At 46.1% G+C, this 19034-nt stretch overlaps 1 protein-coding gene across 20 annotated transcripts in view; it reads left to right on the top strand.

Moving 5' to 3' along the window:
- LOC118928528 (sorting nexin-29) overlaps positions 1 to 19034 on the top strand; it is a 599207-nt gene that overhangs the window by 228840 nt on the left and 351333 nt on the right. For all 20 annotated transcript variants that reach the window (XR_008992099.1, XM_057486934.1, XM_057486922.1 and 17 more), the window contains one exon: positions 13033 to 13115. Coding sequence is in view for 19 of the 20 variants with exons in the window: in XM_057486934.1 (XP_057342917.1) it covers positions 13033 to 13115 (83 nt within the window). In the remaining variant the exon portion in view is untranslated. The remainder of the gene's footprint in view (positions 1 to 13032; positions 13116 to 19034) is intronic.

The raw sequence follows: 19034 nt of genomic DNA, 5'->3' as shown, positions 1-19034 counted from the left end.
GTCCTGTCATCACACTGTGTTTGAGCCTGACTTCTGTGCTGTTCACTGTGCTGGGTGCTGGGCGTTCAGAGATTGGGTGAGGCTGAGTTCCTACTTTTAAGGAGCTCCTGGTCTAGAAGCAGCTGTGTTGCAAAGGGAAGCAATAAAGGTTTGAACTTCTAGATCTCCCTGCTGGTAGCTGTATTCCTAAGAGTTTCAATTCACCTTTGTAACAAATGGCATCCAGCACCCCCTGGACTGCAGGCCCACCATGCCTGGTCAGTTTCCTGGAATCCGCAGGAATCACTCCTGTGTGGGCACCATCCCAGATAGAGCTGTCTGAGGAGCCTTCCCAGCGGTGTGCTGCCCTGTCCCTGCTCGCGTTCTGCCAGGAGCCCCCGAGGCCAGAGAACAGGCGCTCTTTACATTAGAAGTGTCTCCTGTAGTTTTTCAGTAATTCATCCCCAAGGGGTGGGGAGGAACTGAACACAGCAGCAAGATGTTTTAATCAAGTGAAGGCAAGCAGCAGTGGGAGACAGCTTGAAGGAGCCTTGTTTTCTTTTTGCTTTGTCAACTTGCAGGCATTAGCTGTTGAGGGGAAAATAATTGTTTCCTCAGAAATGTGTTTTGGTTGGCTAAATCCTTTGGGGCTGATGTTGCTTCAGCACAGATGTGCCTGTTTGAGCAGGCCAGTGACAGTTTTTCTGTGATCACTGACCCGTGTGCCACCACAGAGGGAGGGCTTTTGGTATGAACCTGGACTTAGAGCTCTGTGGTGACCTAATTTCTATGTCATGTCCTTGCTATGACCCTCAAACTTCCAAGCCAAAGCTGTCTCTGGAATTTGGTGGTGTGTCTGTGTTAAAGTGCAGTACAGGGGTCTCAAACTGGAATTCCTACAGGGCCAGGTGGATAACAGAAGTGAACAAAGAAGGTCACCCGGGAGAGGATAGGACATGGGGGTCTTTGGGGAACTGGGGAGCACCTGTGCTGTCTGAAGGGGCAGCATCTACTCACTGATACCCAGGAGTGGCCTTGAAGGCACATGGGTGACACTGGGCTTCTTCAAGAGAAGTTGAAAACCTAGATCTTTAAAAGCAGTATCTTGATTTTTAATGACTTGTGCTTAATTGAAAAACCACACATAGGCACCCTGAGGCTCAGCAAAGCATGTCTATAAGCCACACAGTTTGGGGCTGGGAGGCATGTTAGTAGCCAGCCCCTTGCAGTCACCTCTGTCTCTTTCTTTCTGCTACTTGACGTCTGTTGTTGTATTTTGTTGTTACCTTCTGATTTTTGCTTCATTTGCAGTCCATGCTTCCTGCCTTTGGTCTCAAGAGGCTGGGATTTGATGAGATTATTGTGACTTAATCAAGAGCCAAACTGAGTTTTCATCTTAGAATGCAGATGCAGGAAGTCTCTCTCCCCAGATGCTATAGCGGCTGTTAGTGATCGAAATCCACCTCACTGCTAAAAGGGACCCATTCTGGGCCTTCCCCCTTTCCTCATAAGCATGCTGCACCATAATACCATAATAGTGACTGCACCCTCATTCCCAAATGCCCCTTTAAGTGTTTTCTAGATTCTGTCTCAGTGGTCCTGCTGGCAAAAGAGGTGGGCAGGTTTTGTGAACTGCACCCCTCTGGACCACAGAATTTATCAAAATAATAGTAGTAGCTGGGCCTTGTTATTCCCAAGTATTATTTAGTATTTAATATGCTGTATTTCTAGTTACCAAGCAAGTTTCCCTGACATTTCCGTGCCAGTTACAAGCTGTTTGGTTAACCCTTTCTAACTCTACGGTGTGGGCCATTATTATAAACCTATACTTTTGGTTTGGGATCCTTTCTTTCTAAAGGGTTTTTTTTTTTTTTTTTTTTTAATTTCCTGAAGAATTGCAAGAACAGTAAAATAACTCCACGTACTCTTCTTGGGGATGAATTAATGAAAAAATCACCTAGTTAATATTTTACTATATTTGAGACAGATTTATCTATATGTGTATATTTACATTAACCCAAAATGAATGGCTTTTATTTTTCCTGACCCATTTAGGAGTGTGTTGTAAACATTATGACCTTTTACCCTTTAGTGCTTATATTTCTGAAGAGCAAACACACTTGCTTCCTTAATAGCTACAGTGTGATGATAAACTTCAGGGAATTTAATGTTGTTGCAATATTATTACGAAAAAGCACAGCCCATACTCATATTTCACCAATTGGGCCAAGTAAGCTTTTTATGGCCATTTGCTGGTCTGATCCAGGATCCGGTCCAGGATCGGGCATTGCGCTGAATCATCCTGTCTCTTTAACCTCCTTTAATCTGGAACACAGCCACATCACCTTTTCTTTTTCATAACCTTGATTTTTTTTGGTTTCTTCTCTCTCTTTGTAGAACATCCCTCAATTTGGGTTTGTCAGCTGTTTCCTCTTTAGATTCAGGTTATTCGTTTTTGACAGGATCTCAAGGGTTTTAAATCCATTTCCTATTAGCCTAATAAAGGGACACTGACCAGCAATTGGTCTTTCAGATGGCAAAGCTTGATGCCAAGAGGGGAATGTCTGGAGCAGAGGCAGCACTCTGGCCACAGCCAGGATTCGGCTTGCATGTTTTGAAAAAACGGAATCGGTGTTTTAATACCTTAACTTACACAGGGAAGTCCAATTTCCAGCTGCACTTGAAGAGTTGGAGATCTGGCAACACTGGGGCCACGCTTCTGTGTGCCTGGTGTTGAGCTGTGGATGGCCCTCTGGTTGGGCCAGCATCTCTGCTTTACTGGGACCCTGCCCCTCACGTGCTGCCGGGCTTGTGTTTTAGGGTCTGCTTCACTCCTTGGTGTGACTGCCTGGCCCTGGTAGATCTGCAAGTCTGGAACCTCTGTGGTAGACTTGCAGTTAGGTGCTCTCTGTTCCTCTGGTGTATGTCATATGCATTCTCCATGGGGCCCATCAGGAAACAATTTGCCATTTTGTATCTGCTTCTCTTGTCTCTTCTTCCCTCTTTTGAGGAGTTGTTTTATTTGGGTATCTATCTGTTCCTATCCCACTGCAGTGATACTGTTTATGTCTTATCTTCCCAGCAGCACATGGCCACATGGAAGCCCTTAGAGGGGTGCAAATTGGCTCTTGTGGAACCCAGTTGGGGAGAGGCTCCTTCAGCTCCTAGTTAATATGGGAAGGGCTACATCCCTAGAGGGACCCACACCAGCCTGGGGAAGCCAATCGAATATTTTCTGAGGAGGTGATGTTGAATTGGTGATGCACCAAGTAAGCTAGGGGACAAGGTATGGCAGGAGGATTCAGTATTGATGCCTGGCCGGGGAATACTCCCAGGGACGATTTGAGCATCACTCCAGGTCTTCCCTAACCCTTTGCTTCCATGGGAAAAACAGACTTGTTTGGGTTAGAACACAACGACAATGGAGCCCTGGCTTGTGACTTATGAATAATGATAAAAATAATAAAATAATTGCTAATATTTGCTTATTACTTTTTAAATGCTAGAAACTTTATGTGTATTTGCATTTATGTGCATACACACACACTTAATTCTTCCGGTAGTTTCTGAAGGGAGTATTTTTATCATCCCATTTTATAGGGGCTAAACCTGGGGCCCAGAGAGGTCAAGTAATTGCACAAGGTCACACAGACGCAGAGCTCACTTTCATATCAGGCCTGTCTAACCTCAAAGTGAACACTTTCAACAGCACAAAGGCCTGCAGTGAGCAGTGAGCTGCCTTCCTGATGTATTAATGCCCCAAGAAGTAAATTGAAAGTGAGTGGATGAAATGACAGTCAAGTATGATTCTGGCTATTACGTTTGGAAGCCTGTGATTTTCCTGTTGTGCTTAGGATATTTTGGGTGTGTGTCATCTGCAATTAATTACCTTAAGGAGTTGCTGGAGTTGTTTGGGCTGTTTCCCTGGCTCTGGATATGAAATGTGGGGGCCAGCATGCATTCTGAGTGGAATTTACCAGGTGGCTAATGAGATGGGTTTTATAAAAGAAAAGGTGAAATGAGGGAAACAGGGGAGCAAGCACTAAAAATCAAACAAGCTTTTTAAGGCTCCCCACCTGCCCTCCAGCTGGCAGATGAGACATCACACAACTCAGAGAACAGTCAAAGAGAAACGCAGACTTCCTGAAATTCAAGTCCCTGGCAGTCCTCACCCTGCTTTATTTGAGAAAGTGGCCAGAAAGAAAGGAGAAGATTCAGGTTTCTTGGGTGTGGGACGAGGCTACTGTTTTCTGGGCAGTGTTAGGAGGATGGTGGCTCTTGTCTGGGTCCTCTTTCCTATCGGGGTGTGCCAGAAGAGCACAGGAGGAGCTGCTCTTGGGCTCGAGGGCAGCCCAGAAGTGTCCTGGAGGCTTGCTGAAATGTAGAATACGGCCTCACCCCAGGGAGTGTGATTCCCAGGCTCTGCGGCATTTTACTGTTCATTTGTTTACTCCTGCCCGGTGTTAGAGTTTCCTACAAGCAAAACACGCTCCTTCATGATCTCATACAACAGTCAAAATACATTTCTGTCATACAGGCCTCACTTCGTGTTCAGCTGTTAGCAGTTTTCCCAGTAATGCCCTTGCAAAATGATTGAGTCCATAATGGCTTTGTTGCATGTAATTTTCATGTTTCTTCAGGCTGGAATATTTCCTCTCTTTCCTTGATTTTGGTGACCTTGACATTTGTTGAAGATCACAAGCCAGTTTATTTTGCAGAATGTTCCTCAGTTTAGTTTGTTTGCTGTTTACTGACGATTAGACGCTTTGTGCGTCTTTGGTATTAATAGCATAGAGGTGAGGCACAGAGGTTCTTGTCAGAGCATCCTAGGAGGTGGTACAAGGCTTCAGTTTGTTCCATTACTGAGCATGTTAACTTTGATCCCCTGATTGAGGTTGTGTCTGCCACCCTTCTCCACAGTAAAGTTACTCTTTTCCCCTTGCAATTAATAGGCATTTTGTGGGGAGGTAGTTGGAGCATATAGACATATCTCATTAGGCATTACACTTGCCATTTCATTGTGGATTCATGGGTTTCCATTTTATTTGATAGTTTGTGACCCATTACTGTCACTGTTTTGATGTGCAAAATGTCCCAGATTTGTTGAGTGGGAATGCTTATGAGCTGGCTTCTGTGTCCTTCTGAAATGACCCTGTGAGTTTACATTGACACCTTGAATTCCAGTCTAATACCAGGTGTTGACCTCTGGTTTTCTTACTCTACATATTTGTTACTCCCCTCTGTACTTGGAGCAGGAAACCTGGCTCCTGTTGTCTGTAATGTAGTTAGTTAGTTGGTCACTTTCCCTATACATAACTGATTTCTAATAGCTTTGGAGAACTGTTTAGGAGGGGAGGGACAGGGCTGGAAGAGAGCTGAATAAGCTCCTTGAGCTGGTTCCATTATAGGAGATCCTCCAGCCTCCACCACAGTGGAAGACCCTGGCCTTGTGCTCTAGGGTGTGGCCTTGGGATTTGCCCAGACACCAAGCCCCATTCCACTCTTGGAGGATGTTGGCCAGTCACCAGCCCTGCTGAACCTCTTATTCCTATTTGGTCAAGTTGGATGATGGTAATATCCTGTGGTTCAAGGGCTATAAGGAGAACAGTGAGGTCTGGCTGCTCTCCTCAAGGCCTCACAGTCTACATGGGGAGAGGAGCACAGGCTGGGGGTTAGACATAGGGAGAGAAACTCATCCGGGATGCGGTGGGGCAGAAGGAGTGGTTGCAGACCCCTGACCCCTGGTGGTGGAGGGGGCTTAGCAGGAAGGGCTTCAGAGGCAAGATGGCCTTGGGAGAGACTCTTGCAGAATCTGTAGGTGTTCACCAGGAAGCCAGGGCAGAGACGGGAGTTGCAGACAGAGGGTCAGATCAGCCTTAGCAAGGCATGGGTGTCAGAAAGAGCCTGGCTGTGTGGATGCCAGTGAGGAGTTGGTTGTGAAATCCCAGAGAGGGGGTGGGGTTCTGTGTACCCATCATCGGAGCTACTCTGGGAGCCCTGGGCAGCTACGAGAGGAGGAAGGGGGCAGGTCCAGCCTGAAAAGCACCGTGTGTTGGAGGGGCCCAGTAGCCTGCATGAGAGCCTGCAGCAGGCTCCCATGATGGCCCTGGGAGGCATCCTTTACTTCCCATCCCAACATCCCGACCACTTCACTGCCTGGATGATGGCGGGGCAGTGTGGCTGGTTGATTGTCTTACAAAGGCAGCGCAGAGGACTGGCTCAGAGTCTGTCCTGAGGCTGTGGTCAGGGTGTTGGACAGAGCTGCAGCCACTTCAGGCACCACTGGGCTGGGACACTAGGCCCATGGCTGCTAGCAGACCTCATTCCTCACCAGGTGTCCTTGTGACAGGACAGCTGGTGATCAGAGAGAAAGGTTGGTAGGCAGGCCAGCGGGCAGGTGCAGAGGGCTGAGCCAGAGAGAAGCCAAGATGAATGTCAAAGTCTTTTTACCCAATCTGAGAAGTGACAGCCCATCACTTCTGCAGGTAGAACAAATAATGAGACCAGTCCACACTCACAGGGTGGACATCACACATGGAATGAATGCTAGGATCACCGCAGGGCAGTTAGAGATTGCCACCGCCAAAGCATTTGGAAGAGCACTTGAGGCCTGGTGGGCACTGAGAGTCGGGCGGTGCCACTCTGCTGCCCCTACTACCACCAGTCCTGAGGTGTGGGGTCCAAGAGCAAGAATTGGAGCTGAGACTGAACCCAGGTTGGTCTGGTTGCAGGCATTTCTGGTTCCCTGCGTAGCATCCTCATTGACTTTTGCTCTTTATCATGGTTGCCAGGGCTGATCTCTCTCTCACTGGATGGTGAGCCCCTGAAGGGCAGAGTCCTTGTCCATTTTGTGCAGCCTCATGCTTCCTGCACCCTGCCCCTGTTCAGCAGATGCTTTTTGATGACCTTGTTGGTAGAGCAACCATCAGAGTAACACATGCTGGCATAAGACCACTTTTGTGTGTCTGGGAAAAGCAAACTGTTTAAAACAAAGCCCTTGTTAGAACCCAAGTTTTATGTGATCCAAATTAATGCATATTCCTAATGAAAATGGAATTATTAATTGAGTGCCTCTAGGTGTTTGGCACTTATGCCCTTTACATCTGCCGTCTCTCATGATCTCAACCCTGCAAGGCTTGGAGCTCACCCCCCACCTGGACGTTGAGGCATCCTCAAGTGCTCTGAGAAGCCACAGAACTGCTGGCCCACAGCTCAGTGGGCCAGGACTGATATTTGAACCCAGAGCTGTGTAACAGGAGCCAGATGCCTTGCTTCCTCTGTCAGCTTTGTATGTAAAAAGGTGCAGTGCTTAATAATAAAAAGCCCACCAAAATTTAAGTTCTAATACTGATTTGAGCAAACTGCAAACAAATTGTTCAGACAGTTGATATTATTGACTGGATATTTGGTTCATTTTTCAGGTATGATGCTCTTTTTGGCATTAGTTTTTAAAAAGGACCCCTTACATTTAGAGGCAAATCCTGAAATTTTTATGGGTGATGCTGTGTGTCTGAGATTTGCTTCAACATAAGTTGGGGTTAGAGGGGTGGGGATGGAAAAGAAACCAGACTACCTGTGAGCTGGAGAGCTGGGTAGTGGGTACATGGGGGTTCACTGTACCATTTAGAAGGTTTTTCTGTGTGTTTTAAAAGGTCTGTGACCGCAAGTTAAATCTGCATAGCCGGAAAGCTAGCTGGGGCTGGCAAAGACCCAGAGTAGAGCTACCTCCTGGGCACTGGTCTGATAAGATGCTTTGATCTGTTGGCTGAAAGGGTAGAACAGTTGCCAGTGTTGTACCCTATACCTATTCAAACAGGAGACCGCAATTTTAAAATTGGGAAATAAATGAAGCTCCAAGAGGGCCAGGGAATTTTGTCCTTTTTGTTTACTGATGCATTCCCATCATTGCCGGACACTCTGTGACTACCTGCTGAAAAATGGGAATGAACCAATACTGTTTTGTGGCAAACCCTCTGGCCTCTGCCTGGCTAGGAAGAGGGGATTGGATGATGTTGTGATTAACCCGTGCAGTGTATAGGAGAAATTGTATCCATTTCTATGGTACATTCATGCCCTGCCTTGCTCTTACAGATTTTAAGACACTGTATGTGGTGAATGTGAGCAGTCAATTTTCAAAGAATTAAAAGGTAATAAAATAGTTGAACCTAGAATTGAACATAAGCTGCTCTTTGATTCTGAAGTTAAGTCAGGATCTTGAAGGAAACCTTGGGCTGCCATCATATTCATCAATTTTCTTCACGCTGAATTTGTGTGGGAGCACTGTGGAGTGTAGATCTCTGTGTGATGGAAGCCCGAGTGAGCCAGACTTGCCTGGGTTCATTTTGTGGAGATGACCTGAAATGATTCTTGTTTACAGCTTGCTGAGTCTTTAGAGCCACATTTCAAAATGAGTTTCAAATTGGCGATGGGCCTCCTCATTCCCCAAAGCCACATTCAAAGCTGCGCTGCTGTTTATAGTAGCATTTGCTTAATCATCTTAAAAGTAAAGGGATATTAATCACAGAGACAGAAAGGAGAATGGCAGTTGTGAGGGGCAGGTGGGGGAGTAGGGGTGGGAACAGGGACTTCTTGTTTAGTGGGTCCAGAGTTCCAGTTTTGCAGGATGCAGAAAGTTCTGGAGATGGGTGGTAGTGATGGCTATGGTGAATGTACTTAGTGCCACTGAGTTGTACCCTTAAAAATGGCTAAGCTGGTAAATTTTAGGATATATATATTTTATTACAATTAGAAATTAAAAAAATAAGAGGGAAGGAAGATACTGAAAATGATTCTGTCTTGTCAGAAGCTGACTTTGTTAACTGTCACTTTTCCTGCCCACTGCCTGCAGTGGACATGCCTGTGGCTTTGTGCTGTGTCTTTACAGGGGCCCATGTTACAGACTCTGCTGCCAGGGGATGCCTCCCAGTTAGGCCCAGTGGTGAACGTGGCCCTGTCTTCTCTTCCTCTAGAACTTAATCTTGTTAACTAAATTTTTTGGTTTTAACTTACATGCAGTGAAATTCACTTTTTGAAGATGGACAGTTGTATGAGTTTTAGAACATGCACAGATTCATGTCATCCTTCCAAATCAATCAGGGTCATCACCTCCAAAATTCTCTCCTGCCTCCCTTTGTGGTCAGACCCTCCTCTACACCTAACGTCTGTCTGCCACTGATGGCACTTCCACCCCATCATTTTGCCTTTTTCTAAAATATGTCATGTACCTGAAATCATGTAGTATGTAGCATTTTGAAACTGCTTTTTTTTTCACTCAGCATCATGTTTTTGAGATTCCTCCACGTAGTTGCATGGATCACTAGCACCTTCCATTTTATTGAGGAGTATTCATTCACATGCATGGGCCATGGTTTGTTCAGCCGTTTCCCCGCTGAAGGACATCTGAGTTGTTTTCAGTGTTTGGTGATTCTGAATAATGCTACAATGAACATTTGTGTGGAGGTTTTTGTGTGAATAATAAATTTCATTTCTCCAGGGAAAATACTCTGAAGCGAGTTGCTGGGCCATATGACAAGTGTATGTTTAATTTTATAAAAAGCTGCTGTGCGATTTCTCAGAGTCACCGAACTGAGCCATCTGGGCTGCCTTGTTGAGGCCTCCTGCTCACAGACTCATGCAGCCACGTGTCGCCAGTGTAGATGGTGGGGGTGCCTCACCCACATGGGGAAGGTGAAGGGCTGGGCTGCTCCACAGCAGCCTCGTTGTCCTTCTGAGCCTGTTCTCCAAGTAAAAATCACTAGGCAGTGAAAGGGTTTTTTTGTTTGTTTTAAAAAGTTACTTTGGTATAGAAAATTGGGAATGTAGCTGAAAAAGAAAAAAAAAAAGGCTAAAAGTTACAGCCCTGTGACCTTAGCACGCCGATGAGTCTGGCTAATGCCATCTTTGTGCCCAGCCTTCTGAGCTCTGTGGCTCTCACTTGGGTGCTCTGTCCCACAGACACAGACACACACATGCATGCACGCACGGTGGGTTATAGTGAAGAGGTTGCGGACAGACTGCCTGGGGCTGAGGTGGTGCTGAGGCAGCCGGAGCCCTGCTCAGGGGTTGGTCTTTTCCGCTTACCTTGCCTCTCCCGTTAGGCCGACAGTGACCTGGCTGTGTGACTTGTGCTGGAATGGGCCTCAGCTGTTGTCACTATCTCTTTCACACACACACACAGCATTTTGGAGGCCTTTCATAGTTAGGATTCAAGTCCATTCCATTGTCTCATGAGGTATCAAATAAAAAGCATTTTTATTTGATAATCATAACAGACCTATGTAATGATAGATACATTCTGTATGACTCTTCCCTCTGCAAATAAAAGTCCTATTAGCTGTTTGCAAATTAGTTACCCAGAGTCTGGGAATTTTTTGGGGCCACTAACATGTGAAGTTTTTAAAAAATATCTTTTGGTGGGACAAGAGCTCTTCGCTATCCCATCTTCTGCCTCCATCCCTCTCCATTCCCTCTTGTCTTACCCTGGCTTTGCACTCCTCATTGGTGTGGCCTGGCTGACTGCAGTGGCCATTTAAATCTGTATCCATTTCAAGAGACACACTGTGGCAGAGGATTGTAAGGAGCATCCGTGGAAATAATGGACTGGGTGGGGTGACACACACACATGCCCTTGCCAGAGTCCTGGTTTTGTTGTTGCGTTACAGTCACATAAGATACGACTATTGTGTGAGGCTGGGTCTCTTGGTATTATCTTTGCAACTTCACGTGAAGCTGTAATTGTTTCAAAATCAAGATTGAGGATTAAAAAGGGCCTCCTTTGTGGGGGCCAGGACTGGTTGCCTCTGTGAGCGATTAGTGTGCCCCCCAAATGTTTGAATTCCATTCAGAAGCAGTTCCAGTGACCAGAAAGTGTTAGTTTCCCACAAAAGGCAAACAAGTACATTGGTGAGAAGTCAACTGGGATGAATTTATGGCTCTCAAAGTGTCCATTTTATGGGTTGATATATTCTCCATGATTTTTCATCATTTTCATGGAAGTTGGATATGTATTTAATATCTTGGTTTTATCTGTTAGGACTGATGTTTAGATAGACCCTTAAGACTCTATTAAAAGATTGATTCAAACCAGAAAAAAAGCAGCCACTCAAAACATCTCAGTGCCAGCAGCAGAGCCAGAGAACCAGTAGGCAAGGGTCGGCCTACGTGTCGTGCACCCGAGATGAGGCCGAGAAGCCCAATGCTGACACAACTCACCTGCATCTGCCTAAGTGACCCTTCCTATTCCGCCTCTTAGAAAGTGTTGGGCCACAAACTGTTCAGTTTGTGCATATAAATTGCTTTCTTTCCCTAGTTTTAAGACCATATGTGACTTGAATTCACACATGGAGATTAAGAGTAGGCTGGGATGAGTGACAAGGCTCCGGCTACAGAATCCAAGAAAACAAAGTGTACAATCCATGTACATCGGAGAGTATTTCCCTCCCATAAGCCTTTCCAGGACTTGTTAGTTGTTTAGCTTCAGACGTTTGCTTTTCACATCACAGATGGAGAGAGTGCAGACACCTATGGAAACATCCCTGACAGGCTGTCTAGAGGAGGGTGGTAATTAAGGGACTCCTCTGTGGCTTATTCTCTGAAGTTCCTGAGATGAATGTTGAGTTCTGGGCGACACTTAAGTAAGCATATGGTAATGTCTGCAGTGGGTGCCGATGCTGTCTGCCAAAAATCCAGGGCAGGAGAGCGAAATGCTACGTGCTGTCCTAGTGGGCTGAGGCACGGTCAGTTCGCCGAAAGCAGGCAGACCCAGTGGGCAGCCTGAAGTTTTTCCAGTGAGTAAATGTGTGACATGTCTATACCAAGGAATAGCATTTCCATCCATAAACAGATTGAGTTAGAGGCTTCCTGTGGTGACTTGTCAAATGAGATAGCCCAATTGCAGAAAGATGTACACCACGATCTGGTTCTGTGAAGTAAGCTCTATCTGCATATCGGGTTTGCCATGACTGACTATATGAGCATGGAAGGAAGGCATGAAATGTGTGTGGCAACTTTTTAACATTGGCTAGCATGGGTAAGGGGCGAGTGGAGCGGTGAACAAGGGAAGAAAGACTTCAAACCAAAAAATTAGAGGAGAGTGAAAGACATTTTGTCCATAAAAAATCATATATGTAGATTTTGTGTGTGTGTATGCCTAGGGAGAAGTATTGTAAAATAGCCTTAAAAATGTTAGTGGGGTTTATTTCAAGGTGTTAGGTTTTCAGCTGATTTTTACATTCCTTCTTAATTGTGTTAATTGAGCACTTTTATTTTACTTTTTATAATCACAAAAGAAACTCAGTCTTAAAGCTCTTTTCATTGTGAGGAAATACTCTAGCATGTTGAAAGGCACCCAGGCTGAAGACCTTGGGGGAAGGAGCCAAAACAGACAAGTGGGAGAGGCACTCCTTTCTGGGGTGGCTGGGGAGAAATCAAGTCTGAACCCCAAAGGAGACAGAGAAAAGCTCCTCTGGGTCTTGGGGGAATGGAGAGACCTGGGCTTGTATCTTGGTAGTGTGTCTTATGACTTTGACCTTGGCCATGTGACCTTGGCCACAGACCTTATCTGTGCCACAGTTCCTCTCTCATTAAATGAGAACATTGGGGGTCATAGTGCAGGACCACCATAAGCACTTTATGAATATTCTCCCACTGAATGAAGAATGATGAGTGAGTAAGGACAACAAGCTTGAGTCAGTGATGTCACCTGTGTAAAGTCTGAATGATGTGGTAAATACTCAACAAGTGGTAGTTTTCTCCCTCTGATCCTCATGTTCTTTTCCTCAGCCAGTGTACCTGGGGATTGAACTCAGAAGAGTGGGGTTTTGTCATAGCCTGAGTTCTGTGATCCATAGTACAGTCTTTGTGGGGCCTGATGGCCTTCTGCAAATGTGCCCTTGCTCATGTGGTCTCTTCAGGGATGATCTCTGAAACAGAAGGTATTCATATTTGTAAGATTCACATTGTGTGCTTTTCTTTACACAGGCTTCCCCCCACCCCTGCCTCAGGTCTAAACTGCCAATTTAAAAATATATTTCTTAAACATTCTTATACCTGCAGAGAGAACGAGGTGCTCAAAGTCCAACTGAAGAAATATGTAGGAGCTGTCCAGATGCTGAAAAGAGAAGGTCAAACAACTGAAGGTGAGGGGGAGACTGAGGCTGGGAGGGGAGGGGGCCAAGCCTTAACACCGTCATAGCCCCTATGCCTGGCACATAGTAGAGACTCAACATGTGATGAGCCATATGCGGATGAGTTAGAAAAATAGTGCTGGTCAGGATTTGGGGAAATGAGGTGGAAACCCCTGCTGTGTATTCTTCCTAAATGCACAGATTTAAGGATTTCTAGATTATTAGTCACAGCTGTATCAGTTTGTGCACTTAGGGAATTTTATGCCCAGAGTCTTGAGACACATGCAAAGTAGGAACCTTGCAGCAAGAATAAGTCACATCAGGCCAGGGGGGAAAGCAACGGAATGCTGCAGTGGTGGAGGACCAGAGTTCTGGAGTTAGGAGGAGAAGGTCCAAGCCCAGCTCTGGCGAGTTGCTTAATCTCTACTTTAGTTTTCTCATCTGTAGAACAGGGCTGGTAGACAGTGTCTACCTCATAAGGCAGTCCATGTAGACATTATACCATAATGCCTACCACTGAGTAAGTATGAGTAAATTTTAGCTATTGCTATTAATATTAATCACACACAGAAAATAATCACTTGACTAAGATCTCACTAAATGAGGTCGTGCTGTTTCCTGTCTTTGCAGTTTGGCTACAGTTTAGCTGTTGTGAATCTACTAAAATATTTCTCCTGAAAAAAGGATGTTTAAAGATATGTCTGTAGCCTTCAGCCAACTGACTATTACAACATTTTCTTAAATGCAAATGAGCTCTTAGAGTGTGGACATTTTAACAAAGGGGTGGATGCCCCATGCTATTGGGTCTTGGGGTCAGCCAGTCCTGAATTTGAGTAGGGTTCACCCACTCTAACTTGACCTCTTGGAGGTATTTTGCCATTGGTAAGAGGAAACATCACACCAGTGTCATAGAGGTTGTTGTGGGCATTTACCAAAATAATGCAGAGCTTCCAGTGTGTCACCTGGCACAGAGTTGGTGCTCAGTAAATGGTAGTTATTTTCCTATGTGATAGAGGGAGACAAGATTGGAATCTGAATATGGCTTGCATAGTAATAACATCAAGGCATGAATTTTCTTTGACACTTTTGTGTTTATTATGGCCTCAGTTTGATCAGGCTCAACATTTTTTTCTCTTATAATATGCCTTGCTTCAATCATGATTTGGTCTGTAACCATGACCAGTGGGGTTATTGTTGCAGAATTAATCATGTTGTCTTCTATGGGCTCATCACCCTCTTCATACAGATGAATGGGCCTGAATTTGTCTCACTATCTGGAGTTATGCGTATGTTGGTTTTCTGATGGTTTTTCACTTCTTCTCATATTTGTTTCCCTGGCCACTGGCTTTTGTAGTCATTCATTCCATCCATTTCATGTTTTGAATGAATAGTATTTGTAAATAGCCCTTTACCCTTCCCAAGCAAGTTGGAGTTAATTCTCATTTGGTTTGGTAACTCTGTGATGAGTTGGTATTTTTCCTGTGTTCTAAAAAGTTCATTTATTGTTGGAGGCTCACGAGAACTTAAGGAGCTCATACATAATTCTGGGGTGGAAAGGAACTCAGGTCATTTTCCTCCAAACCCCTGATGATTTGCCTTGTAAAGTTCTTAAATTTAAGTGCACAGAGGCATTACCAGGGGAACCTGTTAAATATGCCTCTTCCCAGTTATTTTAGTGGATCTAGGAGGGGGCTCTAGATTTGCATATGTAGATATGTGACTCTAATGTAGGTAACCTGTGGCCCATACCGCCACCTTTTGAGGAGTCTATACTCTGCCTACACAGAACTTTAATTTGGTGCAGTAAGAAAATTAAACCTAGGATAAAAGGAAGCACCACCAGGCTTGTGTTTCATTTAAAAACCTCATCATTAAAAAGTACATGTCTGAGTAGGAGCATCTTTGGAGTGAGTCCTTGCATAATGGGTGCGTAGAACCTATAGTGTAAAGAATGGTTTCTCACGGCGGCCCATGTGCCCTTTCCTAAGACCCAGTCTGAAGGCTCTGATCCAAAGCTGGGCATGAGCCTTTTCAGGATGCAGCTAATAGCCCTTCCCTGACCTGGATGAGAGCAGAGGCAATGAAGCGGATGGGTTAGCCCGCACAGCAGCAGTCCCTTACCACTCTGCTGCTTACTGTGTGACAAGACCACCACCTCATCTCTGAGTTATCCTCTGGTGGGAGGTTCTTAGGAAAGCCCTCAAGAGCAGGCAGGGGCCCAAGAGGTCCTGTCATTGCTTATTTATGTCCTGCTGTTCACTCCCTTTCACCTGAGAAACATTAGTGAGCACCAGCTATGTGCCAGGCACCATAAAGCAGCCTCATTAAAATGCATACTTTCAAAATTGTACTTGGGTCTTTCAAGACCTTTTACCTAATTTTCAAGTGATGTCATCTGTTACTCAAAGAAATTGGGACTCACTCCTCAACCCTGACTGGTGGCTGACTCAGGTTTCAGGAAACTGTTATGTGCCCTGGCCAGGCTGGGATGTCCGGGGGTGTCTGGAGGGCTGGCAGAGCAGGGGCACGAAGGGGTTTGAGAGGGAGAGAGTCTCTGACCTATGATTTCCTTGGCTCCTGGTGTTAGAGGGGTGGGCAGAGATGTGTATTAGCTTTCCAAATCCTGGGTGAGAATTAAGAATGCGTTTTCCACAGTATAAGCCTTTTAGTTTGAGGATATAAAGGTTCTTTTTATATTTTGGCAACAAATTGTTTATGAAGCTCTGAGTTCATCAGTAGGTAAAGAGTGAAAAATCATTTAAGTTCTGAATGCTTTCAGGGTTGAATGGATAGCAGGAGGGCTGTACTGGGATCCCCACCTTTGTTATTGTGGAAAAGTACCTCTAGAATTAAAAAAAAAAACAATCAACTTAAAATGGACCTTTAGAATAGATTTTTGACAACCTTTAATTTTACAGATTTCAGATTCTCAACATCTTCCTTTTTAAAAGAGTAATATAGTCTCTCCAAGAAAATCATGATTTAATCAGAAAAATACGAAGGATCTTGGTGCCGCATTAATTGATTGAAAGAATTTTTTTCCAAGTGTGTCCCAGATGTAAGTTTGGTGTGCTCACCACTCAAGTGCTCTTTTCCCTCGGTGAAGTTGGAAGATTTCCCAGGAGCTTATGCCTTCAGTTGTTTCTGGCTCTCTCTTGTCCTGCTGTTATCTTTGTGCGCCCTCCAGCCTTAGAGCTGTGGCATGAGGGCACGTGCACATACAATTAAACTTTGATGGTACCTGTTATTGGACATTTGATGGATTCTGTTAAGGATCTTGGACAGCCTTTCTCTCTCCATGGAGCCAGGGAAGGGCAGTTTCACTTACTGAAGGAGAGTAGGAGATCACTCTCAACTCCTGTCTTCATCTCACGCTTATTGCTGACTTTTGAAACACAGTGTGTGTGGCAAGTTGGCTTCTTGCCTGGAGGGGCCTCCTGGCAGCTCGCTGAAGGGCCTGGGGAGCAGGCGAACCTGCTCAGCCTCAGACACCTGGTGGGTTGACAGGACTGGCTCATTCTCTCAGGGGTGGATTCACAGTAACCAAGCACACAGAGAGTGATGTACAATCAGAAGAGCAATTTATTCGTCGGTAATGAGAAATAAAGTTGTCCATAAGATGTAGATGCAGGAATCAGACAAATAGTGGTCAAAATAACATTTTTATTAACTGGCAGTTGTTGGGAAGCTGCCACTTGACCTGTAGCCAGGGTCACACTCCCTAGTACACTGTGGCCCAGGTGTAGACCAGGGATCCCCCTTGTGAGGGATTGTTGGGTTCCTTCTCACCCAGTGGGGACCAAGAGGGAAAGAGTCTGTGGATATATTTCACTTCTTAAGACATTAGCTCCTCCCAAAGAGACTGTCACCCATCAGGTATGAGGTAGAGAGTGAGGCTGAGGGTACATTATGACAGAAGTCTTCCTAGCAAACATAGGCCTGGATGAAGGCCCCAGCTAAGAGCTGTGTGAGTGTGGCTACTGAGGTGCCTCCCAAGGGAGATGCTGGGCAGCAGGGCTGGGTGAAGAGTGTGGTTAGTGAGTGGACACCTCCATTGCTTCTGACATTGGGGAAAAGGCTGCAATAGCAGAAGGAGGGCTCATTCCTGTAGCTGTGCCTTCCTTCAGGAGGGCCACCTCAGCCCAGTCCTGCACATGTCCCCAGGTTCACATCCACAACATTGGGAAACACTGTGCAGTCCACATCCTTCATGCTTGTCACAGTGGACATTAGCAGATGAATGGCTTGTGTGGTAAGGATACTGAGGACTCTCCTGGACAACTGACTTAGAGGCCATGAGACCTTTCAGTGTCTCAGTTTCTTCCTCTATAAAATGGGAATTGTAATAGTAACTTCCTCACAGGATTTTGGGGGAAGATGAGGTGGATTAGTACATGGAAAGCACTTAGAATAATGCCTGGTATGAAGTAGCCACTCAATACATGTTGGCAATTGCTATTATTACTATTTTTACTACCTCACTTCACCTCTCTCATCCCATGTGCTGTCATCAAATTAGAATGAAGATAGTGTGTACTTCATAGGTTGTTGCTGTGAGGATTAAGTAGTAAATGATGTAGTTCAGATAATGTGCTTGGATCAGAGCCTGGGATCTAGTGGGTGCTGTGGTAGACAGGATCATGGTCCGCAGAGATGTCCCCATCCTATCCCTGGGCCCTATGACTCTGCTGCCTTACCTGGCAGAGGGGACTTCTCAGATGTGGTTAAGCTAAGGATTTTGAGATGAAGAGCTGACTTGGGATTATGCAGGTGGACATGATGTAATCACAAGGGTCCTTAGGAAAGGAAGGCAGGAGGGTGAGAGGGAGAAGATGGGACAGCAGGAGGTGTAGTGATGCACCTTGAAGATGAAGGGAGGACCACAGGCCAAGGAATGTCCTCTGGAAACTGGGAGAGACAAGGGACTGGATTCTCCCTGGGGGCCTCTGGAAGGCATAGACCTGCTGACACCTTGATTTTAGCCCATGAGGCATTTGAGACTTCTGACCTCCTGAACTTCAAGATAATAAATTTGTGTATAGCCACCAAGTTTGTGGTGACCTGTTAGAGCAGCAGTAAGGAGCGCCCACGATACGCGGTCGCACTGAGGCATTGCTTTGCCTTCAGTGGACATGGGGATCGGCACCGTCATCTTGGGGATTTGTGGTGGATGGGTTTTGGTCAGAGGTCCCCTGGTGGACAAACTTGGGACTTCAGAGGAGAGCTGTGGCCTTTGATTTACAGCCCACCGGGGACAGGAGCTCCCCTTGCCCCTCCCATGCCCGTGCATTGGGTGCTTGTGCGGCTAGGCAAGGGAAGTCCCTGCGCAGCCACACGCTTGCCCACCCTGGGGTTGCTGGCGGCGGCCGTGCAATGACCCCCGGCACTGGACTGAGCTGGTTGCTGGCTGAGAAGCCCCCACGCTGTGTAGTTGTGGGCGCACTGTCTGGGGGGCCCCCGGGCTTCCTCTCCAGATGCAGCCGGGGACCCTGGTTTCTCTGAATGTCTCCTGGGATTCCCATGAGGGTGGTTGCTGCTGAACAGAACCTTGGTAGGTGCGGGGCCCATCCTGGGCCTCCCAAGGAACACTTCCCTGCGAGTAGAGCTTGCTCTCTGTGCCGAGGCTGAGATGGTCCCGCCGCGAGCAGCCACACTGGGATTCTGGAGGGATGGATGCCCTTGTCCCATGGCTGCCTGTGCACAGTGGACATCTGTGGCCTTCTTGCTCGCAGGTCCCATTTGATCAACATTGTCACTCAGTGCCAGTCCTGAGACCCCGGTGGGGCTCTGCCTTCCACCCCGCACTTGACCTTAGCACCAGCTCCAGCTGGGCCTCAGGGCTCCAGTACGCTATCATGAGTTCCTCCTTTTTTACCTGTTGGGCTGGACGGCTGGGGCCACTGTAGTTATTTTGTGCCCATGTGGAGCCTG

Source organism: Manis pentadactyla, chromosome 10, assembly GCF_030020395.1.
Source record: "Manis pentadactyla isolate mManPen7 chromosome 10, mManPen7.hap1, whole genome shotgun sequence".
NCBI classification, from domain to species: Eukaryota; Metazoa; Chordata; class Mammalia; order Pholidota; family Manidae; genus Manis; species Manis pentadactyla.
Note: the sequence above shows the minus strand (reverse complement) of the source record. Positions and strands in the feature narration are given on the sequence as shown.